Source organism: Ixodes scapularis, unplaced genomic scaffold (assembly GCF_016920785.2).
Source record: "Ixodes scapularis isolate PalLabHiFi unplaced genomic scaffold, ASM1692078v2 PGA_scaffold13__105_contigs__length_92229423, whole genome shotgun sequence".
Lineage (NCBI taxonomy): Eukaryota > Metazoa > Arthropoda > Arachnida > Ixodida > Ixodidae > Ixodes > Ixodes scapularis.
In genome coordinates, this window is record NW_024609839.1 from 67,431,186 (window position 1) to 67,457,641 (window position 26,456).

Consider the following 26,456-nt stretch of genomic DNA (forward strand, 5'->3'; position numbering starts at 1 on the left):
CATTCTTTTTAATATGTTATTCACAAAAACTAATGCAACCGATTAATCGATTAATTAATCGATTGGCGTCTAATCGGGTTAAAATGTTTAATCGATGCCCCGCCCTAGTCTTGAGCCGTAAACGCGTGATCTTTTCCTTACATATTGTTCATCTGCTTTCCGCACGTGCTGCTGACCCCAAACTTTCAAGTTATCCTCCATTGTCCCCAATTCCGCAACCGATCTCACATGGTGAGCGGTCTGAGCCGCTCTCTAATATTTTTTGTTTTCCTTCTTTTGTCTGCGTGCGTGGTTGCTATCATTTTGCATCTAATCCATTTTGGACGCCTGAAATGCAAACTCGACTCAACCCTATGAGTCGACGATTTGACTCACGGACGTATTTCCCTTTCCAGCACTTATCATCCATGTGGAAAACGCCGAGTCATCGCACACGATGCAGGGTTGGCATACACTCTCGACTTGTCACGTGCTTTACTGCGCTCCTCTGATTGGTTCACAGGTGCCGTAGCGTTCGCCTTTTGTCCCATTATGGAGGGGCTCTTTGTCTGCGGATGGCAAGTCCGTCTGCTTCTTGAGCAGGGGTTGTGGTGACGTCAGAACGACTCTGAGCTCTGATTGGCTCCGATTGTACGGATAGTGGGTAGACCTCAGGGCAGCAAGCATGGAGGTCTACCCCCTATCCCTCCATCAGAGCCAATCACAGTTCGGCGTTCTGACGTCAATGCAATCCCTACGCAAGAAGCAGACAAACTTCCGCTCCGCATATTCTGTTCACCCTTTAGCTGACACTAGAAGTTCCGCCCACATAGAAAGCTCGAACACGTTGCCCTGAAGCCTGAACGATGTTTTCACTGCACAGCGCGTGTGCTTGGCGGGGAGAGCTGAGCGCCAGGGGCTCGCTCTTGTGGTCTAGGGAGTGTGATGTGGACGCTAATTCGCCTCGAAATCCCGTTGATCCCACAGTCATATCCACCCGTGTAACGAAGACGTAGCATCTCATATTCTTTTCGAGCTAACAAAACAGAAGCCAATAAAGAGCATGTGCCGCCACCTATATACGCGACTGTCGAGAGTCGTTAGTGGCCAGTATCCCTTGCCTATGCATGGGTTGCACGTGAGCGCTCCGATGACCACCTGAGAAGAGGGGAAGAGGGAGCTCCCCTCTTATCAGGATCCTCTTTTGAGCCTCCCGGATTTGCACGGACCGTCGCTATTCTCCTCCCAGACGATTACAGATGATTAACCCGTCACACAAAATACTTCCAAAAGCAGCTTCCCTCTCCTCCTCTTACATGGTGGTCAAAAGTATGCGATGTGACGTCTGTGCAACCCATGTATGTACCGGCGTCACCCCGCGAACTCTCTCTCTCTCTTATATGTGACACGGAGTACATCTGATTTTTGAGTACTATGCGGGGAGCAAGTCGCCCGCCTTTTGCGCAGGGATTGCGATGACGTCAGAAAGTCGCCGAGCTCTAATTGGCCCCGGTCGAAGGATAGTGGGTAGACCTAAAAGCAAGCTGTCTGAGGTCTACCCACTATTCTTCATTCGGAACCAATCGTAGACCGGCGTCTTTCTGACGTCATCACAACCCCCGCAAAAGAAGCAGACGAGCTTGCGCTCCGCATAAACGTTTCACTTTAAAAACGAGAGGAGCCGACGATACGATGGATCCAATCATTCAGCACAAAAAGTGTATCATCAAGGTGCGCGTCGTCTTTGGGCGTTTGGTGTCCGACTAAAGCTATCCCGTACAGTTAATGCGTCGCCATCCTGTTTTTTTTTTTTTTTTTTTTTTTTTAGAGCGGAGTTGTTAAGGTTTAATTTCCCCAGGATCGTGTCCCCCGCAAAGAAATGAAGACACCGAACTCTGGACCCCTACCGCCATCTATGAGCGACGGCGGCAAGTCGTGTATCTGGTTGCCGCCATCGCTCATAGATGGCGGCAGCCTTTCCCCTCTGGCTTGCCGACTTGCGGCCGGCAATTACTTTCCATTGTACAGGAACGAACACTTCGCAAACAAACGTGGCAGTTCCGGTTTTCTTTTGCTTCAGGTATACTACGAAACAATGCAGAGGTCCCACTCGAGCTCAATGGGCGGTTCCAAAGTGTACGGCCGCCTACACCCGAAACCTCCAGAGAGATATGACCACTCTAAATATAGCCGCTAATCGCTCTCAGTGAAGTGAGTAAACAAGATAGTCGCGAGTCAGGCACCGATGGAGGAAAAGAAGAACACACAACAACCGAAGCAACAAAACCCGTCACGTTACCACAAGTGATTAGCCAGCCTGGTGCCCACTCTGCGAAACAGCGAGCGAGCGCAGATCACGCGCGAGGTTGGCTGCAAAAATAAGCACTCTCGCCCGCCCAGAGTCCATGAATGATGTCAGCCGGATGCTGCAACGGTTATGGCCGTATCGTCGACGCTCGGTTGCTATATTAGAACCTGTTCTGACCCGATCTCCGAAGACGTACTATGGACGCTGTGGGCAATCGTATCTGAGGAAGCGCGGTGATTGGTCGAAGGATGTCACGTGTGTCCGGGAAAGGGCAATGTGTGTGACATGTCATGGCGAGGCTCCAGAAGCGTGTACTAACTATATGGACGTTGCTCGCAATCGTATTTGAGGAAGCCGGTGCTTGGTTCAAGGATGTCACGTGTATCCGGTAGAGAAAGAAGTGTGCGATGTGTCTTGGCGAGGCTATCTTGCTGGGTGCTGCGCAGTTGTTCGGGGAAATCCTCCTCTTTCGTTGCTTTGTTTAATAAGCTTCCTTCACGTACAAAATGCAAAGGCGTCTGAAAGTGACGATCACCGGAGCTTTTTTTGTTTCCCAGAGATAACATCCAATCAAGCAACTCTACTTTGTTTCATCAGTCAGAGCGAAATCGAAGGCTGCAACAGACGCAAACAAGGATACACGTTCTAAAAACTCAAGTCACTGCGCTTCAGGGGTGAAACCAGCGAGGCAGATGAGCTTAGAGCGATACACTGGCGTCCCGTTCACCAGGCAAAAGCGACCCCCACTTGGCTGCCGCCATGTACAATTTTGACCACTAGACGCGTGACCGTACCAAGTTCGCTTGTTTTTGTTCGCGGTTTCCCATATGTTTTTACTTCCAGATTTAATTAGAGCTAGCGCATTCAGTGGCGACAATCTCCTGGTCATCGGTACACCATTGTTCGGTAATAGGCTACACGAATAACAACCGAAAGTGCAGAATATTGTCGCAGGACATCTGTATCGCGCACGGGACCCAACAAGGCAACTGCGTCTGCAATGTCTTCAAACTCCATAGCTTTCCAAATGTCCAAGATTTCTGGCGGCAATGAGTTGCGTCCGGAAACCGAAAAGACATGTTCCCGATACCAGCCTTTCGAGTGTGCTCGGAAGATTTCCTGAATAGAACGCGCACGTAACTTAACGTTGGACCGTCGATGAATAAGGGGATACGTTCGCAAAGTGGGTGCAACTTTTCTCGTGATAATCGCAGTTTCAGCTTGTAACTTTTCAATTGCTATTATTTGCAGATAACAGGGATATTTTGCAGTTGTCACATTGACTCCATTTTATCGTGTACAGCGCTTAGTTCAAGGCTCATTTCCGCCGCCGGGTGTGGCTGGAAATTGTCAAAAAGCCAGTTCTCTCGGTTTTACTTAATTGCGATCTCCTGCACGATATCAGAGAGAAGCGAGAAGAGAAGCAAAGGATTGTCACTCTGTAGGTGTTAGGGCAGAGGGACCCGACTTCCCCGTGTAAACACGGGTGCTAGCGCCAGGGCCGCCGCATTTGCTACGAGTGGAGGACACCACCCCTGAATGGCGCACTGGTCTTACCATTCGGAGACCATCAGCCCCGGTGTGCGGAGTCCGCCCGGGCGTTATAGGGCGGCTAGGGCCCTGGTCCTAGGGTGACTTGGTACCCCCCGCCACTCGGCGGGGTTTTGGAAAAGGGTTCCATAAAATCGCCAAACCAGATGGCGGGGGCAGGGATACCCCTACCAGAAGGTGCGAGAGCTCCCGTTGAGGACGAGTTCACCAAAGATGCACCCCCTTTAGGTTCACTAGTCCTGCGGCGGGCACCACGTGCAGGTGAGAGTTCGGCTTTGCGCTAGCAAGTAACTATCTGCTCTCACCCCGAAGTCCAAGGCGTGCATGCCATAGGAAACAAGAGTGTCATAGACTTAAGTTGACCAAAACAACGCGACTGGGTTGCTCTTACTTGAATCAGTACATAACGTAGCATGGGAAGAAAACTTCAAGTTCTATTTGCTGAAACATGCTCATGCATCGATTTCGAATCGTTGAATCACTGGTCTACTCGCTCCGACAATGGGCCTGTCGCGACTACTTCTTTGCGCGATCGCGGAAAGGACACAAGACGACAGAATGACATTTTCCATAGTCTGCTGGCGCAGCCCTGGCCGGGCAACTCGACAAACCGCGTGGCCGGAACACAACGCGACCATCTCCGCTGTAGGACCGAGGGGCGAGGGCTCTCCAGAATTCCCGTGGCCGGGCAGCAAGCCTAATACCCCTGTCAGACGGCACCTAAAAGGACCTTTATGCAAAGGACCTTTAGTTTAAGTGTCATTTGGGCGATGCCACACGGCAACTCAGATGGCATTTAGCGTGAAGGTCCTTTTCGTGAGCCTGAGTTCCCGCAACTCCTTTACGGCTGTTAAAGTACTCTCGTCAGCAGCGGTGTATACTCTAGAGAAGCGAATTGAAATAAGAAATCGTACCGATATCTAAAATCAATGCTTTTGATTTTTATTATTGAAAAAAGAGCGTGTTTCACGTATATTGTGTACAAACCTCGCTCTACAAATGTTTTTTTTGTACTCACGGCCCCAGCTATCTAGTAGGTCTCGTCGTCGCCTGCTCGCGTCCTCCGCTTCGGCACTTCGGTTTTCCTCCTCTCGATTTTCCTTCCAACCATAGTTATCTAGCTTTTATTTCTCTACTTCATATTTTATCATCCTTTAATACCGTATTACTATCCGTACTTTATATATTTAACGTTCTTTTGTACATATATATTTCTGTATCTTACTCTCGCGTCGTGCGATACGTTGAACGACGGAGGAGCGTCCACGAGTGTATAGGAAGGGGTCGCCGCGCTTCTATTGGAGAGTTGAGGCGACCTGGGCGGCTGATACGACTTTGGGAGGATCGGCTGGAGGACTTCTGACGCGTGCGATGAACCTCAAGCGCGAGCACGACGCCGAGCCGAACAGGGCAAAGGCGTAGCAGAAGCACGAAAACGGTCGGGAGCACTAAGCAACGTTAGGACTGAGTGAGCGGGAGACGCCCAGGGTTGCCACTAATTGCCAAAAAAAACACTTTACTTGGTCTTAAAGTGGATTTTGTTGTCATCACTCGACTGAACTCGTCATTTTGTCTTTTTCGATATATTTGTTGCTTAAGAAAAACTTTAAAAAGTTGTTTATATCGCCAAAATATTATTGTTCTGGCGTGAACGTGATTTATGCGTTTGAACCGGGCTACGAGACTTCAATCGCTGTAAACATTGTCTAAATGACATTTATTTGCGCTCTCTGGCATGGCAGAACGTAAAGACTAAAGGTCATTTGAAAATCCTAAAGGCCTTTTGGCGTAAAGGTCCTTTTAGTGCCTGTCTGACAGAGGTATAACACACCGAGTTCCCTGTTGAGCTCTCAGTCCATCGGTCTCCTCATCGGCGAGAGAGAGAGAGAGAGAGAGAAGTCTTGCGAAAGAGGAAAAACTAACGTGGGAGTTAAGATTCGTTCACACATTTGCGACCTCTCAGAACCGGGTGCCTTGGAACCTCTTAATATCTCTTACAACGAGAGGACACACTGGCGCAATCTATTGGGTAGCAGTGTAAACTTGGCGGTGCGGCATATTTTCTATTTCTCTCGCGTATTATCTTTTCTTTCTTGGCTCGAAAAACTGTTGTCAACGTTATAAACGAGCCTTTCTTATAAGTATTACGCACATTTGACCTCGGAAACCCCGCAAAACCTTCGCTCTCGTGAAATGCAGTCCCAGGGTCACCGCATAGATGGCGCCGAAGTTCCAGTGTGTTCTCTCGTCCTAAGAAATTTTAAGAGGTTTTAACGAGTCTCGGTCTCTCTTGGTCGTACTCGGTAAAAGATTGTGAACGGGCCTTTACAGCTAAAGGCCGGTCGGTCATCGTTAAGCGCCATTCACACTCTTGCGACCGAGTAAGACCGAGAGAGACCAGACCGGTTTTTAAGCCTTTGGCGACTTCTTAGGACCGGATGCGCTGCAGCGCGGAGCTGGTCCTAAGAGATCGCAAGAGGCTTAAAAACTGGTTTGGTCTCTCGGTCTTAAAGGCCCGTTCACACTCTTGTGACCTCTTAAACCTAGGTTCCTTACAACTTCTTAAACCAGAAAACACACTGGTGCCATCTATTGGGAAGCAGTGTAAACTCGGCGGTCCGGCATATTTTTTTTTATTTCTCGTGCATTATCCTATCTTTCTTGGCTCGAAAAAGTTTTGTCAATGTTATAAACGAGCCTTTCTATGGGTATTACGCACATTTGACCTCGGAAATCCCGCAAAACCTTCGCTTTTGTGAAATGCAGTTCCAGGGTCACCGCATAGATGGCGCCACAATGCCAGTTTGTTCCCTCATTTTAAAAACATTTAACAAGTTTTAAGAGAACTCGTCTCTCTCAGTCGTACTCGGTCGCACTCGGTCGCAAGAGTGTGAACGGGCCTTAAGGCCCGTTCACACTCTTACAACCGAGTACGACCGAGAGAGACCAGACCGGTTTTTAAGCCTCTTGCGATCTCTTAGGACCGGATGCACTGCAGCGCAGCTGGTCCTAAGAAGTCGCAAAAGGCTTAAAAACCGGTCTGGTCTCTCTCGGTCGTACTCGGTTGCAAGAGTGTGAACGGCGCTTTACTCGGTCGCAAGTCCCGAGAAGGGAAGCTCGCCTCCTCCGAGGTCAGTGGAGCTAGCCCCCTCTCTCGGCACACAGGAAACCCGTTCGCGGCCCCATCGCCTTCTGATGGACCGCCAACAAAGTAATCATTTATTTTCATGTTACAGGCCCATCTCGACTTCGCTGTTTTCAGGTCTCGACAGAGAACAGACGACGTCGACACGGGATCCTCAATTAAGGCTTTTATAAACACCTCCAAGCCGGAATGAGACGACCTCGACCGTTCCCTGCAATTCTCTTATTTCGCGCATACTTGTTCACATCATATTTTATTGTTGTGGACGACACGAAACGCGAAAAATATTCTCCGTGTACTGCACCTAAAACCACGGAAAACTTGATGGGAAATTCATTCGCTGTTAACTGATGCAATATTTTGAGTCCTCACCTCCGATTTCTATCGGTGACGCGTTCAGTGCCGCTGTTCTCGACATCGCCGCACTGGTGGATGCCATAATGCGGGGCAAGAAACGTCCCCAGTGAGTTGAAAAACGCCAACTTTGGGCGCACAAGAACACAAAAAGTCACGCCCTCAGTTGAACGCCCAGCACTTTAAAGCACCCAAAGAGCACACCCAACGCAGGAGCGGCGCCCCAAAGAGCACTTTGGCCAGTGTTGGGTAAAGTGCATCTAAAAAGTGCTTTAAATACAAAGGAAATGGGAAGTTATGTACTTTAAGTAAAGTGCAAAGTAAATGAGTGGTCATGTACTTCAAGTAAAGTACTAAGTACACCGGGCGCAACGTTCTTGAAATAAAGTACTATAAATACAACGTACTTTTAAAGCGTTTCAGGATGTACTTTTATTGCCCTATACTGTTTTTTTTTTTCACTTTTTCTTTTAGTTGGTATGCATTGTTTTAGAGATAACCGGGGGTGCATCAGTTATTTTCGAAAACGGCGGCGAATATTGGATAAAGTCAAGTGGCCATATCGTGGTTTTACTCTCGCTGGTGATTTATTTAACACAATCAACCTTCAAGACACTTATTTGTTTACAAAGCATCATTTCGTGATACAAAATTAACAATGTCAAGTTTGGGGAACGTACTTTGATGGCGGGAGTTGTACTTTCCTCAAAAAGTACCAGAAAAAAAAAAAGAAACTTTAAGTAAGGTACAATACATACCTAAAGCATGTACTTCAAGTAAATTACAAGCTTTCTAAACCTACTTGATGTAGCACTTTAAGTACATTGTACTCAAATTTCTTCCCAACACTGACTTCGCTAACGTTTCTAACCGCTCAACATGGCCGCGGAACCTGAGGCTCGATAGATGGCGCAACAGTATTCAAAATGGCGCTACCCAAGTTAAAAGGGTCTATATATATCCATTGCAAGAGGCCGGACCGGGAGTTGCAGCGAGACTTGTACGGTACTCACCGCAAGTATCCATATTACCTGTAGTCTACTAGTTGTTGGAGTCATTTTGTAATCATTACTTGTAACCGTTACAATTTTCCCCCTCCCCTTCCTAATGGCGCCGTTTGTTTCTGCAAGTGTCTTTCCAAGGAATCCTCGAACCGAGTCTCCGAGAGGAGGATGGTCTACCAAAATCGTTGTATCGAGTAGATGAGTAGTTTATAATTCGGTGGTTCTGAATCAATAACAGGGGAGTTTTAGGGAACCGTTTTTGTACATTCGATACGGTGCGATGGGCCTCCTGGTACGAACTGCGCATGCGCTACCAAAGAAGGCTCGCACATGCGCAGTTCGTACCAGAGAGCTCATCGTACCGTATCCGATGCGCGAAAACGGTTCCCTAAAACTCTTAACGGTTTCCTAAAACACTCTAATGAACCGTGCGAAAAACCCATTTTCAATGAGGCAGAAAAATCTGTTCTGAAAATTTGAAGAAATCGGAAAAGTAATGGTTACAACTAACGGTCAATTACTTTTCCTGTCACGTAATCGAGAAATCTAAATTACTATTTTTAAAATAGGTGTAATTGTAATTGTAATCGATTACTTTTTTGTCGTGTGCAGGACTGGTTGCCGCTGATATTGTTCGCAGAGGTACAGTCACTCCAAGTAACTCAGGTGGGGTCATGGGCCCGCTTGTACCTTAACCTAGACCATTCACCTTTCCCCCTCTCTCGGTTTTTCGGAGTCATCCAGACATCGCGTAGCCAGCCGTTCACCGTTCTGCAACTTGGGCTAACGATCGAGAACGCAAAAAACAAAATAAAAAAAAGAAACGAAAACAATTAAGGGAAAAAAAATACGTTTCCATTGTATTGACTCTGAACTCGTTTCCGCTAAGCTCGCAACCTGGCTCCGTCGCCAAGTTACCCCCTCGCACTCGCGGTCTTTTTTTCTTCTTCTTTTTCCCCCTTTTTGACACGTGAGTCGGTGTCGTCGTCGGGCGACGAAACCTAGCGTCCGTGGCCGAGATAGCGAGCGAACTCGTTGGCGAATACGAAAGGAACTTTCCCGGGCAGCCGGTGTGCACGTGCGACAAGCTGTTCCCGACCCGCCGCCGCGCCAACTCTGTGCTCTCCTCTTCCCTTGTCCTCCTCCAATGCATCTGAGGTCACGTGTCTCGTTAGTCGACGTCGACGCGATGCCGACGTCGACAGCGCCACGCCAGAGCTGCTCGCTTCCCGCCCGACGGCGCCCGGGCGCTCTCACGCGCTGCCATATCTACTGAAGGGGGAAGAGGATTACGCCCCGAGGACTCAAGAAGAGCTCGGAGAGCAACCGGTCCGCAGGAGTCGCTGATCGTACAAGCGGAGCGGGTCGACTGGTTTTGGAACATCCAGAGATGCTCGGAGTTGTCCATCTTTGACCACTGTCTCAGACGTGTCTCAAGACCACAGAAGCAATTGTCTCCGAGGTCCTCCAGGAAGTAGAACTTCGCAGAAGTCTGAAGGAGAGCGTTGACCAGGAGGACTACGTGTGGCCTTGTCAAGGTCCCAGATCATCGGGTCTTCTGCTACCTTCGACTGCGTGGATATGGGTACCAGGCGAGTCGTGGGCAGCCGTCGGCTGGCGCAGTCCTTGCTGGAATCTTTTCTGAAGAAGCAGAGGCCGGTTCTTTCTGAGAACGCGGAGGCACTGTGGTTCGGCAAAGCCCCGCCTGGTCAGAAACGTCAGCAAGGCGTCGCTGGTTCCAACGCGGCCGCAGCGGGACTTGCTTTACGCCCGGATACAAACAGGTGAGCTTCATGTGGAGCTCGCATAATTGAAGTCATCCCGGGGCGGGTAGGAAATGTCGGGAAGACATATGGGAAGCATGAGACGAGTAGCGAGTCGAAAGACCATCATCCCTCCGTACATAATACTGAATTTCAGGAACAAAAAGAAGATGGTTTCTTCGATAGAAGTAGACTGTCGTACCGAGCTATAATAATTAATTTGAGTTGTTTGAGATACAATATGGATTACGGCATAGAGTTTGTAGGTACCAGTCTATAGACTGAGACTCGAGCAGCCCTCGAGTCATAATTCCACCTCTCTGGTGTCTTTTTTTTTTTTTTCTGCAACGGATTTGGTGCAATGTAAGTTTAACAACTGAATAAAGGAAATTCAATCTCACGCTCATAGCTTGTTTTAATTGGAGGTTTTGGGACGAGGCATAAAAGGTTGAAAAGCTGATCTCATTGCACGAGTTCTCGTGCCACCTGAGGATTATCGAGAGCTGTGGCCCATATTTTTCACGGTGTTAGGCACGTACACTTTAGGAAAAGTATGATTCAAATCATGCATGCTCAATTGGATTGCAGTCGAGATGTAACACCTTGAAACACATCGGTGCGGAGCGATGGTTCACGTCGCCATTGTAGAGGTTAGTAACGTGTATAAAGGCCTCTTTCTAATGTAGCGCTTTACTGGGAAATTTTAGGGTACCGTTTTATAGGCGGGTCAATCCGGTAAACCAAAGAAGCCTGCGTTTTTTTGTTTGTTTTTTTGTAAAAGTGAGCTTGCTTATAAAGTGTACCGTCGAAAAAAAGTGCTGTTTCTACGACCGACTGAAGTTCGCCCCAGTTAACGTAGATCCATGGACGGACGAGAAGTTTCCTACGATGATAGTCCAGAGAATAACGATGCGACGAATGCTGGACATCAGATCAGCGAACGACCTGGTCGTGATCTAAGCCAGCGATTCGTCATGCATGAAAGAAAATCTTGACGACCGATATGGCCTCAGAACACCCTTGTACACGTGAGTCGAAAAAGTAATCGATGAGAATTACAATTAGACTCGATTAAAAAGGATCTAGTTCGATTACTTGATTACCTGTAATAAAAGTAATTGGCCGTTATTTGAAAAAGTATAACCGTTCTTCGATTACTTCAGCTTTTCAAAACGACAAAGTTGTCTGCCGGTTTGAAAACTTTTTTTTTTTTTATTGTCCATGATTGCGATAGAATTAGCGTTATAGGCTACCTATCTTCTTAATGCACTAAATTTGGTAAAACATCCTCCCGTTGGATACTTTGTTCGAGGATTTCTCGGTAGGAAACTTGAGGAAACAAAGGACGCCATTAGAAATGGGGAGGGGAGAATAGCAGACTTTTACGGTACTCTTTACGTTTAATCAAATTACTCGTTAAAAACTATTACTTTTTTTAATGATTTTGTAATAATTTTAAAACGTTTATTAGAAGATCATCGCAAGAGTAATCATGTTACTTTTGGAGGTACTAGAATTACTTGTATTCGTTACTCTTTTCCCCTTGACTTTATAATGGCGTCCTTGGAACATGCTTTCTGCCGAGGAATCCTCGAGCCAAGGTCTCCGACGGGATGGACGGTTTACCAAGTTTGATGAATTAAGATAAGTAATTTATAGTTCGGTGAATCTAGTCCATGATTGGACGATGGGAAAGCTTCACTTTCAAACCGTCAAAAAACTCGGTGTTTTTATTTTTTGTTTTTTTTTTGATGAAAATCTGAAGTAATGGGAGAGGTAACGGTCACTTTTTCAGGTAACGGCGAACTACCTTTCGTCTCGAGTAATCGAGCAATCTAATTCAATGCTCTTTTTTAAGCGAGAGCAGAATTTTAATTGACTACGTTCTCCGAGGAACGTGTACAAAATTAGTTTTGTTTCCACCCTCCCCCTCCCCCCTCCCCTTCCCTCCCCCAAAGATATTTTTCTCGATAAAGGCGCTCGCGTCGTGTCACTACGTTGAAAGGGTGATGCAAGCTATAGAAGAGTTGCCTGGCAATCGCTACACTCCAGGTCAAATTACGATGGACAGCAGCGGACGCTGGGAGCCATCCCAGCCAATCCGCGAGCTGCGAATGCGTCGCGTGACTGCGCGCCCCGCAACTGCTCTCCGGAAGGCCACGCGGCACACGACTCTGGACTAGCTACGACGAGTCGTAGCGTCCTCTGCGGTTCATCGAAAGATGAAACGGACTTATAGCTCTGTTATTTCCGTTGGGACAGGATTTCGTTACAGCTGCTTGCCAACGAGGGAAGTCTTCCGCTCGATTTCATGGACGAAACATTATGACCATAATTTATTTTTGTGACAATCTGGGAAACGTATATATTGTTTGTGGGATTTCTACAACGTCACGAGTCCTTCGGCAAGCCCGCGATAAAGTGCGGATGTCCAAATCGTTTACACGGAGTGGGGCAATTTCGACGAAGTTGGATGTTGATGCCGGATGCTGTACAAAGTTGCAATAGCACTTGGCCGAAACACATCTACTACAAAGAGGTGTACAAGCTCCCCTGATTCTTATAGCTCTACTGGTGTGCTTCACCTCACAAACGTTCACTAGTTTCGCCGTGTAAACTAGTGCAGAGACTACTGTAGCTGTGGCGTAAGCCGGAAGCTTTCTAGATATTTTTTTTTTGTTTGTGTATGCGTGAAAACAGGGGGGGGGGGGGGGGGGGGACTATGCATTATTCGTGTTACACTGTTGACTGCATTTTGTAAGGAACTTCGGAACCATAATATGTTCCCATAGTTTCTCTAGTTGGCTGCAGCGCGTATTTTAGGCGCTGCAGCCAACTGCAGAACTTCGCCGCGAGGGTGGTGTGAGTTAGTTTCCAGTAAAGCTGGAAAATAACTGCATTTTTTTTTTCTTCAGTGTTCACGTAAAAAAGACGGGCAAGATTCGCAGCATTGCAACTATTACACCAGCCGAAGTACTACAAGCCACGGCGTGATAGCGAAGTATAGCTGCTTTATATACACTGCACGAACGCTTTTCGAGGAAGCTTTATAGACTTGGTATCCAGTTTATATAACAAAAAAAAAAAAAGAAATTTGTGCAGACCGTCGCCGCATACACATTAAAGAAGAGGATCATTGCTGATAGCTGGTGACGCTATATTCAGTTTCACGTAATACGATGGACCGCACGGACGCTACGATTCGTCCCAACCAATCCAGCGCCCTGAACGCGTCACGCGACAAGGCGCCCTGCTCGTCGTTACGCTTTTCGAAGATCACGTGACACTCACAGGACGCTGGATTGGCTACGATGGCCCGCAGCGTCCTGCAGCGGTTCATTGTGAGTTGTCAAGGAAGAATATACCCGATCCCGGTTTCCGCCGCGTCACGAATCGCATTTTCTTTTTGTTTCTTTTCGTTTCCTTTTTTGCATCGGTATTCCGTCTGCGCGCAGAGCCAGCCCAGAGACAGCCTTGAACCGAACCCTGTACGCGTCTGCTTCGTGACGTCATGACTGGGACCCCCGACACAGCCAGCCCTTGTTCCGGTGGTGCAAGGCCGTGCTTAGGGGCAGTTTAGGCAGGCTCGTCGTCGTCGCTTCAATGGATGTTCCTTGTTGTCGGTCGCCGGTTTGATTCGAACGAGCGCGTGCCGGTTTGAGTGGCTGCGGTGACGAGTAGCCGCGCCAAGTGCCGTCTGCTTTCTACCCCCGAGTCAACGCGCGGTCAGTCGAGCCCTGGAAGTGTCGACGTGCGGGACGAGCTGGCTGACGTATTTGTGCACGCAGGATCGCAGCCAACCCGGTAGGTCTCAATCGTCTTGTGAGCATGGTGCTGGGGCAACACCACCTAGAACAATCAAAAGCTGTAATTGTGTTGCGTGTAATTTTAGACAGCCGGAAGTTAAGAGCCCTAGGGGACGTCTGAACCGGCTTGCTGGAACAGCGTCTCGGATAAAACTGGGCGAAAGAAAAGCACTGCAAAGGCTGGGGCGCGCGAACGTCTTGAGACGCTGCTTGAGTCCTGCTCAGCTCGTGCGCTGGCTTTGACAGTGCTTTCTTACCTCCGGACCCTAGTGTTTAAACAGCGTAAGGTCGGTCTGTCTTTGAGCTACGGCGACATTGGCTTAAAGATTAGGAATTTATCGAGTGCAGTACGACTGCTAGCCTGAGGTCTTTAACGTGCATCAAGCAGCAATGACACACGACCCCACGCCGGTAGGATATGCTTATCCAGATCGAAACGGCAGGCGGTAGGGATTGAACCCAGGATCCCTGTGTTTAGCGGTGCAAGTTTTCGCCCCAGAGGGTCCGGGAGTAATCGAGCCTGTGCATTAGAACTTAGGCGTCATCAAAGTGAGATCGGTCGCAGTCATTGATTGGATACGAGTACTGCATCACTGCCCGGCTAGGCCTTATATCCAATCAGCGCGTCGAAGGATGCTCGGCGTCAGGCTAAAGGATGATGACGCTTCATGTAGGCATAGGAGTCTGTTAACAGGGTTTGATTAGCTGAAATGGGGTTGGCTAGGGTGGGATGCAAAATACGTCTCGTAGCTTTGACAGGCTACGAGACGGTTTCCACGTCGAGGCGAGTGTGATTTCGGCAAACTTCGGCGCTTAAACTAGGTACGAAAAGTGGTTGATGAAATCTACTGTATGGGCTTCCCAGCTGCCAATAGAAACAAATAACGTTATTAACAACAACAAAAAAATTATCTCTTTGTTAAGTGCGCTAAACAAGCACTGTTCGTTTCCGCGTTTTGCATGATTACCTTGTGTCTGGCCAGGAACGCACGCGATTTGATGGATTCGATATACCTAGCGAGTAATGTTCTTCTCGGTGGTCGTCTGTTTATAGTGTACAACGATATTGTCTTTAGTGATTGTATTACGAGTCCTGGAGCAGATAAGATATATACTCGGATGCTTTTCATCATCGTGGTGGACGATCGCTTTTGCATTTTTAATGAGCCTTATCAAACAAATGTTATTGGCGTTTGACTAGACACTATAAAAGTATTGGTGTGCGAAGAGCAGCTCCAATTGAATACCTCTGTGTCATTCATAAGAATCATAATCTTCGAAGTTCCAGGGAAGTCCACGACATAACCAGTTCCCATGACGCTGTTCTTTTCGATCCGAAGCAGTATTCGCATACGCAGACTGCGTCCAATGAAAGAGACCCGATTACTGTCGCCTACGTTTGAACAGAGGTGAACTCTCGGAGCTATGGTAGATCGTAAGCTGCTGAGAGCGGGCCCAGCGGGCGCGTGCTCAATCCGCGCTTCCAAGTGACGACACGAGCTCCAGCTATACTCCGTAGAAGCTCCGACATAATCCGTACGCCAAGCGCCGAGGGCCGGGAATCTGCCGTCCGAGCCGTCACACTGTGTCCGAGCAAAATAGAGTTCGAGCAGCACATTAGTTTCTTACATCTTTCTGCATGATCGTGATCGAAACATCACGTGCACTCTATTCTCGACCATGTCGGGTTACTACACTTTACTCTTACGCGCTTATTAAATCGATATACCAACATATACCTTTGATGAAAACTGTTTCTCGCTACCACCGCTAGGGTATTCTTTTAGGCTTCTGGTCGGCCAAGAGAGCATGTCAAGCCTACTTTCTCCCATTGAGCAAGCTCTCTCTATACACAGCTCTGATTAACATCCATCCATCCATTCAAATGACGTTGTAATATTGCCTAGAGCCCTTAAATGAGCTACGCTTAGAGTATCGGCACTCTGCTCCCCGACATTGTTGTGGGCGCCGCCATTGTGATGCTTGTGCAGAGCAGATGCCACTGCCGATCGTCATGATTCAGAAGTGCGACTTTCTCAGCATGAGGTTCGGTGTTAGGGAGCTCATGTAATAATACTTTGCTCTGTCGCGACCTTTTTAAACATTGGTGGAGGACGGAAAAGCGTTTCCTGTGATTTCAGATAAAGGTTCAGATAACTGGCAACCATGATGTTAAGCCACAAGATGGGCCAGTGTCGTTACTCTGAAGCGTAGCTTATTTAGTGGAACTAACATGGACAGTGCCAAGAGGTCGTGCAGGGAAACGTGCTTTCACGCGCTCCGGAACAAAAAAAGAAACAAAAGCATTCGGAGCAAAATGTTTAGGCGTCTGCTTTGTTCCCAACGCTTTCGTTCACGCATCCCACGGTGTGTGAACGCGACGCCGATGCCCAGCGACTTTGCCGTGACGTGTCGCAGCTGTCGCTGTGACTGTATACTGTAGATTAACGCAGGAGTGCTCAATTTTTTTAACTGGATTTGACGGCATCTTAAAGTCAAAAGAAATACAAAAATGCTTCACGTTCGCCGGATCGCGTTAGTGTGTATTAAAAACACACAAAAAAAAATAAAACAGGACAAGGCCTCTCACTTTGCAAGCGCTAACCTTGAGTCAGAATAACGACCGTCGCGGTTAACCATAAAGCGACCCAGTTCTCGAACGGCGAGACGCGGCGAACTTTAGCGGCCTCGCCAAAAGAAACAGAAAAACTGCCTTGCCAAAAATATTTTAGGTTTATGCGTGACTGCCACGCATAAACCTTAAGCCAGGTCAATCGTACAGGAACGAGGAAGCGTGTCGTTGGCCATCTAACAGTATAAAAAAAAACAAAAAAAAAAAAAACTACGAATTGCCGTTTTTTTTTTTTTTTCTTGAGACACGTTCAGCATTGTTTTTGACACGTCATAAAACGACGCATTTGAGGACTATCGTCTGACGTTCAGGGACCACTTTATTCTTTTTTTTTTTCTGAAATTTTAGAAGCGAAGATTGCGCTTGCTGCACAGCTTCGATTGGTACTCGAAGTGCGCGAGCACACGGGTGCCCGTATACATATTTGGATTCATTGCCAGAAAAAAAAAAAAGTTGGTCCGGAAGTATGAATGAGCCCGTAAAAGATTTTAGAGTGAGGGCCTCAACATTTTGAGTCCCCCGAGCATTCCCCATGCTCCTCGAGAGAGCCAGAACATTGAAGGCCTCCTATTCCAAAACTCTAATGGCGCATGTATCGGTTAGGCTGTCGATCCCGATAGAAGGGTTTTATTTTTCTCTCACGTACTTCCGCACGGGTAACATAAGAAGTGTGAAAATTAGATCGGTGGTTCACAACTTGCTACTTGACATCAGAAAATATATCACGCCCACTCGTCGATCGATCAGCCTCCCAAGAGGTTCGGCAACCCTGGGGATCGGAGATTGAACATACAGCGCTTTTTACCCAGGCGAAAAATGAGGAGTTACGGGGCTGTGGACGTCTGCGCGGCGTCTGGTAAATTCCCCAGAGGAGAGCTAGCTACTGCGCAGGCGCAGAATGGGTTCCACAGTCCGGTGGACCGAGATGGCCGCACGCAGAAGGTGGTTATAGAAATGGTCTATACGTGCGACCCTATAAGTCATTCAAAATTACTTATGATTATCTGTTGTTTATAATATAGGCATTCGAACACCGGATTATGTTTCGCCGTTTCCTGATCAAAAACGTTTACGCACATTGACACAGAATTGGCGCTCAACGTAAAACACCTGACAGAAAAATAAAAAAAATATTTTCTTGCTCACATACGAGAAAGATTGGAACATCGGAGAAACGGTGGCAGCATTTCCGAAATGTATGAGCGGCTCGAACAAGAACATAACATGTTTTGTTACCTTCCGTATAAGCGAGATCTGCACATTCTTTCCCGCTGAGTTCGATAAACCGAGAATTGACATTTGATCTCATTTGACGTCAATGGTTTGGAAACATTGTACCGATAAAAATGAAAAACATAGAGGGGCGAAAAAAATCAGTATACTCGCGCACAGCACTCAATAAGGTATGGAACTTTCTTGTTATGCCTCGGTTAATAAGGACATCATCCGGTCCCCCGTCCCCCTCCAAAAAGCGTCCATTTTCTGAGCTGTCCGTACTAAAGGGACAAAAAATGCATGTTTGTCCCCGTAAATGTTGTTTATATAACGGGGTAGCCATATTAACGGAGCTTGCACTAGCGATGCATGACTATCCTTACTCCCAAGTTATCATTGCAAACCGCTGATTCACCGCGGTTGTTTCGCTCTTAAATAACTTGTTTCATTTTTGCTTCTCCTTCGCCGTTTTTATAGTGAGGGATTCCCGTCACGTGAGCGCCATAGCTCTTCTTTTATTTTTTTCGCTCAAACGCTAGCCGGGGTATACCAACCCCGCCAAACGGGGTTGGCCAGAAATAGCGGCGGTTTCCACTAAAATTAACCCGAACATGCACCCAAACCGCGTCGTCGCAGCACCTACGTCGCTTGTGTCTGTATTCCGAAGTTCGCGATTCTAAATAGCTTCGAACACGAGCATGATGTCATCCAAAGTAGGGTCACAATGGGAACATTGACGTCACCAAAAACGCGGTTACAACGTCACATTGGGAATCGACAACGCCGGTGACGTGACTGGATCGCAAAACGCACTGGTGTCCTCCGCTGCAACGGTTGCGCGCGCTCGTTTCCCGCACGGCTTTGCATGACGTCACGCCTCCTCCTCCCCCTTTTTGCCTCCTCTGGTGGCTAGCCAACGTCTGGTGCTGCGTCATCGCCGCGTTGTGTGTGCGGATAGAGCTTGACGTTGTGGCTACGACGGCAGTTGGTCGTTCCTGTCGCTCTTGGGTTTTACCGAGTTTGCGGATACCGGATAGTGAATCGGGAGTCCAGGAAGAATCAGAAAAGTATGGGAAGTATGAGGCCGCAGATGCGCGTTGGAGATGCTATTCGTCTGGCAACCAGGTAGGGGCAAACTAAGTTTATTTTATTTTTCTTCTTTTTTGATAAAACCTAGTTTGTTTGTTCTTCCTTTTTTTTAAAGCTGTGACCAAGTTGGCGGTTAGTTTGTTTGGAACTAAGGGTATGCAAATAGAAGTTCAATTCGAATGGCGCTGCTTTAATCATTCCCTGCACACGCCAAGAGAAAGACATATGTCGTTCCTCTTTAGACTGTTGAAGCTAGGGATGTCTGTGCTCTATTCGATTCGAGGCAGTATTCGAACACGCCTATTTGATTCTATTTCACTCACATAACGTGGGGAATTTTCAGAATTTAGTCGTGTACAGCTTTTCTATTCGTCTTTGTTCTCGGAACTTTAAAAAAAAAAAAAATCTGTCTGCAGAGGTACTGGCCAGTTTTATTACAACCCCGTTCATCTATACCGGGTGATTTTGCGAAGACTTTCAAAAATATTAAAACTTAGGGTGTTTAAAAAGAAAGAAACTATCTTCGTAAACAAACTACCAGCCACGGTGGACGTCAGGAATTGCCAAAAACATACTAATTAGCCAGCTAATTAATTGAAATTCGTTAATGAACTTTTTAGTTAGTGGAAATAGACATATGGTTCCAATTAGAAACTTGCTCAGCGTCATCGAAAAGCACTAAATCAGTCATTTTCAGAAAGACTTTGAGCGCGTCAGAAGAGTAGTAGCGCACTAAAGTTACCACTTGTGGAGCAGGTACAAGGCTAGCGGTTGCAATAAGGCGCCCGCGCGATATTTCCGCTCCTTATCTAGCTCCAGCCTTGCACCTGCTCCACGAGTGGTAACTTCCACGCACTACAGCACTTCTCACGCGCTCAGTCTTCGTGAAAATAACAGATTTTTTGGTTTTCGATAACGCTCACCAACTTTCTAATTGGAACCATATGTCTATTTCCACTAATTAAAAGGTTAATTAACAAATTTTATTTAATTAGCTGGCTAATTAGTATGTCTTTGGCAATTCCTTGCGTGCGCCGTGGCTGGTAGTTTGTTCCCGAAAAGAGTTTCTCTTTTTTTTTTTTTTCAAACGCTCTAATTTTTAGGATTTTTGAAAGTCTTCGCAAAAACACGCGGTATATATATATATGTGTGTGTGTGTGTGGCTATAATAACATCGAATTATCTAGATTTAAACCTGTCTTGAGCACTACCAGAAGGCTATGGGAAAAGCGTCATTCGCAAAGCCTCAGCCAATATGAATAACGCCAACTTCAAAAACAAAAGAAAAAAAAAAGACGTTAGTTAGAGATCTATTAATGGCGGCCCACATTTTCGTTCTCTTGCTCATTGTTTCCGTTACCGAAAGAAATGAAAGCACTCGATTCTCGTGCTTTTTGCAGCGCTTCACTGAACTCTTCAGATGGAGTATCAGTGACTCTCAAAAAAAGCCTGAACCGTGACAAAACCTTTAACTCGTCAACGTTCGCGTGTCAGTGCCATACGCTTCATTTCGCCGTCCGTCTGTCGTAAAGGAGATAGGCTGATAAATTTTGAATCAAGAGTTTGCCTCCCTCCGAACGTTGCAGTCAGCGCTTTCGACACGGGGACAGGACGGTATGGGATATGGCGTGATGTAACAAGGCACTTGTTTTGATTAGTTGACCATTTCAACGGGTGGCCGTGCAATGACAGTGCATATCAGCTTCTCACTCTACCTGTTCCCTCTTATCTTTGCTGCGCTGATTGAAGTGCCATATCGCATATGGGGCGCTAATCTGAACATGGCGAAAAAGTCCTCCAGGAATCCGGCGGCCTTGTTTGGACGGCACCGCTCTTGACCTTGGCGCCGTCCAATCACGGTGATCGAATTCCTCGCCGGCTTTTTCGCTAGGTGTTTAGATTAGAGCCCATGTTTAACGTTTAAACCACCCTACGGGTAAAACGCATGAGGGGGATCGTGCCGCGCGTCCTGGCAATATTTTGAATAGTTCGTTTAATCTTGATTGTTTGATCTGCATTCTGCATTTGTTTTCTAATCTAACGTTCTAATACATGTTCGTATTATTATTCCTCAGTAGAGATTCCAGCTTTTTTAGTAACAACCCAGTCTCTCCCCCCCCCCCCCCCCCCCCCTTTTTCCACAAAAAGAAAAGAAAAGGGCCAGATAAGGCGTTTGAGCTCATATTATCCGCGGGTACAGGTTAAAGGCGTTCAGGTTGTCTAAACTTCGCTGAGGCATGGACAGTGCCCCGAGTTGGTAATTTGTCACGCAAACCCCCCCAAACTTTCGCTTTGACTTCGTAGATATTAGATTGGAAACAAAGATATCACACGCCTATCTTTAATAATTTACTTGCAATACTATTAATATTTCGTTCGAGTGTGTGGTAGGCTGCTAAAGTTGTGTACGGGGAGTACAGGTATTCTATCTTGTTTTCTGGTGGCAGGAAGCGGGCAAGGATCGCTGGCGTTCTTAGAACCACGGGTTTATTCGCACCGCACTACCGCGAAATATGCCTTGTAGGTAGTATTATAGTGTGCTCGGCTTCTTCTTGGCAGCATCAAATAAAAAGAAGGAAACGGGATTAGCCAAGTTTGCATATCAATCTAAATGAGAAGAATACGAAAATGGAAACCGGCCCAATTGCGGATTATAGTTGTCACCTCAATACTCACCCTTGTCACTTCAATACAAGAAGAAAACACAACAAAACTATCGCTTTTTGGGAAGTATAGGATACGGTGTGGCCCTCCGAAATAGATCTCTTTTATAGATATTTGCTCTAGTCGAATCCCTACTTATTACTGACAAGGAAAGCTTAAAACCAGGTCCTGTCTCTGCGGCCCTATTTCATTCTGCGTTTATTTCGAAACTGGTTCGCAAGATCGATCGATTTGAATTGAGAACGCGACGCAACACAGCCACTTTGTCGCGTCAGCCATACTTCCGTGTTTGAACGTCTCCAGTCTTCTACAACTAACATAATCTGGGGGAAAAGAATGGCATCCACAAACCGTTCCAATAAGTACCTTCTTCTGCGCGCTGCCATCTTTGTCTACATGGGCGGCAGAACGTGATCTGAACATGCACAGTAGCTTGCCCCCGCGCGTGCGTTCACAGCCCAGTGGATAGGCGCTGGAAAGGTCTAACGGCCTGCAAGTTCATCTGCTCTTTGCGCACCTCGTGTGTTTGTTTATCGCCTAACGCCCCCCCCCCCCCCCCCCCACACACACACACCACGTGGTTCTGTTTCCCCTAGACGTCCTCCGTGTTGCCTTTTGATTGGCATGCTTCTCCCTGCGTACCGATGTGCGAAAGACGCCTTTTTGGAACACTTGCTCGCCGTATAGACCAACACGTTGTTTAAGGGGCATTCATTTACACGGGGGAGAAATCCTTCCCTTTGCTCCCCGGGATGCTGATCACGTGGTAACTAGGGCTGGGCGTCGATTAAAACTTTTGACCCAATTAATCGCCAGCCTTTAATCGATTAATTAATCGATTAATCGGTCTCGTTTATTTCCATGCATATAATATTGCTCAAAAGTAAAAATTGCATCTATTTTATTTCTTTTTGCTGAATATGTGTTAAACGACGCAATAATTTCAATTATGAATCAGCTTCGATATACAGTTGGGAACAGTTAAAAAACACTCACACTCACATATTATTACTTATGCTCCATGAGGCAAAAATGTTCGTTGATATTTTCCGAAAAGGGCGGCCTCCTTTGATTGCTCACAGCAGTCTCTGCTGCGCTAAACAGACACTCGCACGGCGTTGAAGTCTCTGGGACACGTGTAACCTTCTGGACTTGTCTGAAGTTACAAATCTCCCGCTTCCAGTTTACCTTAAGTTAATACTTCACCTAAATTTTTCACTTCATATAGGTGTGCTGGTCCGTGTCTGCATGGTGAAAACATTTCATCTTTATTTAATTTTCGTTCGTCAAAATTTTACCGATTAACCAGTTAAACAAATTAATCGCGATTAAAGCATTAATCGATTAATCGGTAGGTTAATCGATCAATTGCCCAGCCCTAGTGGTAACAACGTCACGCTTTTGCGCGGAGCGGCGCTGACGTTAGACATCCCGGGGGGACGGGGAAGCTTTTTCGCTCGGGCTGCACAAACGTGGGATCTCGTTGTGATTGGCGGTATTTTATTCGTGTGTCTGGCAACTTCACAGATTTTGCCCAACGAGGTGCCGGCGGTGGCATCAAGATCGCCTAGCTTGTTGCGTCTGGACTTCAGCTGAAACGAAGTATATAATGCGCACTTAGGAATGTCCCATTCGAAGCACACCTTGACAAATGCATGCTTCAGTAGCGCACAAGTAAGCTTGTATCATGCATAAGTCATCATTAGCATACTCTGTCATTTACATACTTCGTCTCGATCTAGGAACAACACAAACCTTGTTTTGTCCGCACCGCGTAAAGTGCTTCTAAAACGTATAGTCCGCAAAATACGGTACTGACATTCTTTGGAACGCTGACTGCGTGACGGTGCAGGTTATAGGGAGCTAATGGCGACGCACAGAGAAGCAGAATGAGCTAAGAAAAAAAACTACGTTTCGTAACCGCGAAATGTGCTTTGTCACGCATCTGGGTTGTCGTTATTTATGGAAGAAAATATCAAGTCGGTCGCGTGGGGTAATATATTGGTTGTTAGGGATGTTAGGTTTGGTGAGGTATTTTGAGCAACACCCGAGTCTATCGCCAAGTATCAAAGAAGGCACTCTGGAAGCAGGGGGACGATGACGTCGTCGTCACTTATCTTGCGGTCGCGTGCACGCCGTTCTTGGACCCTGATTGTCCCTACAACCTTTATACTACGTACCCAGTCTCCAGATACCTGATATCGCTGAATCAGCGAAGCCGCACCAGAGATAGTATACGGACGGGGCTGCCCAGCAGCGCGGCTCCCCGGATGACGTTGTCCTTTTTCCTCGTGGACCGCGCACTCGTGAACCGGACGATAACCTTATCTCACACATTGCAGACATCGTGGCAAGGTGTGCGTGTGTGTGTATGAGTGCCCGGGGCCTGCCTCTTGAAGGTACAAGCCCGCTGTGCTATCATTTTACAGGAAAATCCAATGTTCAGTCCAGATAAGAAACGCGGGCTCCGACACGATATCTGCCGACCCTTGGTCGCTGGAAAGATAAGGGCTCATGACGTGCGGACGCGATATGCACCGCGCTCATATATCATGAACTCAGTTGTATGGGGTGTACTTTGATGATTTTATTGTTATTCGTTTTCCTCTCTGCAAGCATCGTAACACACGTAACAACATGCTTGTTGCCAGCCGTCTTGCCGAAAGCCTGACGGGCAACTCGGAAAAGTTGCAGTAAGCTGAGCATGTTGCAGGCGCGAGGTCTATTAGGGCATAATGAAGATTTTTCACGATTTGTTGTGCGCATACGCAGACCCTTCCCACGCAGCGGTGAAAGCTCCAACTAAAATTGGCAAGGTGAGCAGCGGGGGAGAGGTAGCGCAACTCTCCTTCCGGACGCCGATCGCACTTCGAGCTTTCGCCGTGTGGTGTCGTCTATATATGAAAAAAAAGAGAAAAAGGTCCACATTCCTTCGAGTCCCGCGGTTAACCTTTCCTGGTTCTGATTAGGGTTTTCTGGATTGCTCAACAAAGGATCCGAAAATCACCTGTTTGGACAGCTGTCTTCTCGGAGACCTTGCGTCAAAGGAGGATCTATCTATATTCTACCACGTGGTCTTCTCTCATAGCGTCCCATATTTAGCTTTTTCCCCTGTGTTATAATTATTCAACACCAGTCGTATCATGTTTAGGCGGTTTTAATAGTGATATAGCAGGATAGTTCTTCAAAACAAAGTATAGCTACATGTGCATTTTTCATCAACTAGCTGCATGATTTTGAGCGTCTTATGTACTATACAATTCCGAGTCTCTCTTGCCACAACGAAAAAGCTGCTTGACCGATTGAATCGGTGCTTTTTTCACGTTCGCTCATATGCGCTAGGAATCAGGTTGTCCTTTCGCAAGCAAGCGCGAGTAGCAACTAAGTGGCCAAGTGGGCTGACGCGTCTCAGCTCGGAGCGTGGAGCGAATGCTTGCGCTGGGAACCTCCTGGGTTCGATCCCCGCCATCCCCGCCCGTTTCGATCTGGACGAGTTTCGTACCGGCACGCCTTCGTGTATTCACTACTGCGTGAAGCACGTTAAAAAAATCCCAGGTTAGCGGTTCTACTCCAATAATACGTAAAAAACAAGCGAGCTGGTGGTGATTCATGGTAATAAAACCCGAGACTCAGGAACACAGAAGGGGACTGGCTAAATTTCTCATCTACAGCTAAGACACTAATTACCCGTTGAGGCGCATCTCCATATACAGAGAAAACTTTTTTTTTTTTTCGACGTACCATCATTCCGTTGATGTCAACAACCTTCAGATATTTGTCTTGGCAACGATAAGGCGGTCCGAGGGGGCAATGCACTACGATGATAATCGCATAGTTTACTCAGTGTGTTTATAAACATTGTTTCACTCTCGAGGGCCTCTTGGGGCCGTCGGTAAAATTTACAGAGCCTACACGATGACTAGGGAGTTTGCTCAGTTATCTGTAATTTCTGCTGAAGGCACCAAAGTGAAGTTGGGTGTCCTACGCCGCTTTGGTTAGAATTTTTGGCAGGTGTTGGCAACGCTCCGCGACGGAGCAACACAAAACCGAGTAGATACTCCCGCCGAGAGCCGAGTGGCTGGTGCTGGTGTTCAGTGAGTGAGGATACTATTCCCAGTCGAACGCTAGAGAGTGGTGGGCGACGTAAATAATCCCCAGTTACATGTTATCCAGGAGGTTTGGGTTGGCAACACCCTGCGACTCGCCTACAAACAACACAGGGATTAAGTGAAGCGTGCTCTTCTGGTCGCATTACTTTCCTACTTACCACTTTAGAACATACTAAAGCCGAAGCTACGGATCGCCAGGCCCAATCACAAATCAGCTAGAAGCCATGGGAGATTGCTTCCACCTTGTCGAGCAATCTGCCATACAACATACTTGCCTATCAGTACGTCCAGACGCGCGCATTCGTACTCATGTGGGTGCAATCTACCACCTGGTTTTCTAATTGTCACGTGATTGGCGATCATAGGCCTTGGTGATCATAGTCCATCCTGGGATGAAACGAAGTCTAACTCATGTCGTGAAAGCAGCAAGTACCCTCTAAATGGCACACATATCACTGCTCGTATGTCCGCGTTTAAATTACAAGCCACTGTAGGTATTCGGCTTCCTAATTGTTTCGTGTCCTATAGGTCGGGGGACAGGATTCTGTTATTCAATTAATCACGGACAAGGTGATTGCAACGTTCGGTACACAAGAATGTTATCGTTCTACTGTTGTTTGCGCGTTTCAAATGCTATTTGGTTTCGAACGCCCATTTCAATGTTGACATCAAACAAATGAAAGCAAACTTGACGTTAAATGTTTAGAGAGCGTGACTTTGGTCTTGCGCAGAATCGCGACAATTTTCCTGTGAGAATATAAGTTTATGGCCTAGTTAAGCATCGATCTGAAGCAGCGCGAACGACGAGGTCAGTCAGAAAAGACCGGACAGCACAAG

The 26,456-nt window shown here is 47.1% G+C and overlaps 1 protein-coding gene across 5 annotated transcripts in view; it reads left to right on the top strand.

The window, feature by feature from the left end:
- Nucleotides 1-26,456, top strand: part of LOC8041619 (nocturnin) — a 49,411-nt gene that overhangs the window by 20,552 nt on the left and 2,403 nt on the right. The window contains exon 1 of one of the 5 annotated variants that reach the window (XM_002414822.4): nt 9,393-10,125. The exons of 2 other annotated variants lie outside the window; for them this stretch is intronic. In XM_002414822.4, the coding sequence (XP_002414867.2) occupies nt 9,923-10,125 (203 nt within the window). In that variant the 5' untranslated portion in view covers nt 9,393-9,922. Of the gene's footprint in view, nt 1-9,392; nt 10,126-13,680; nt 13,909-18,359; nt 18,883-26,456 lie in introns of those variants that run through there. 2 more of the 5 variants (XM_029986539.4, XM_029986538.4) reach the window with 2 other exon arrangements.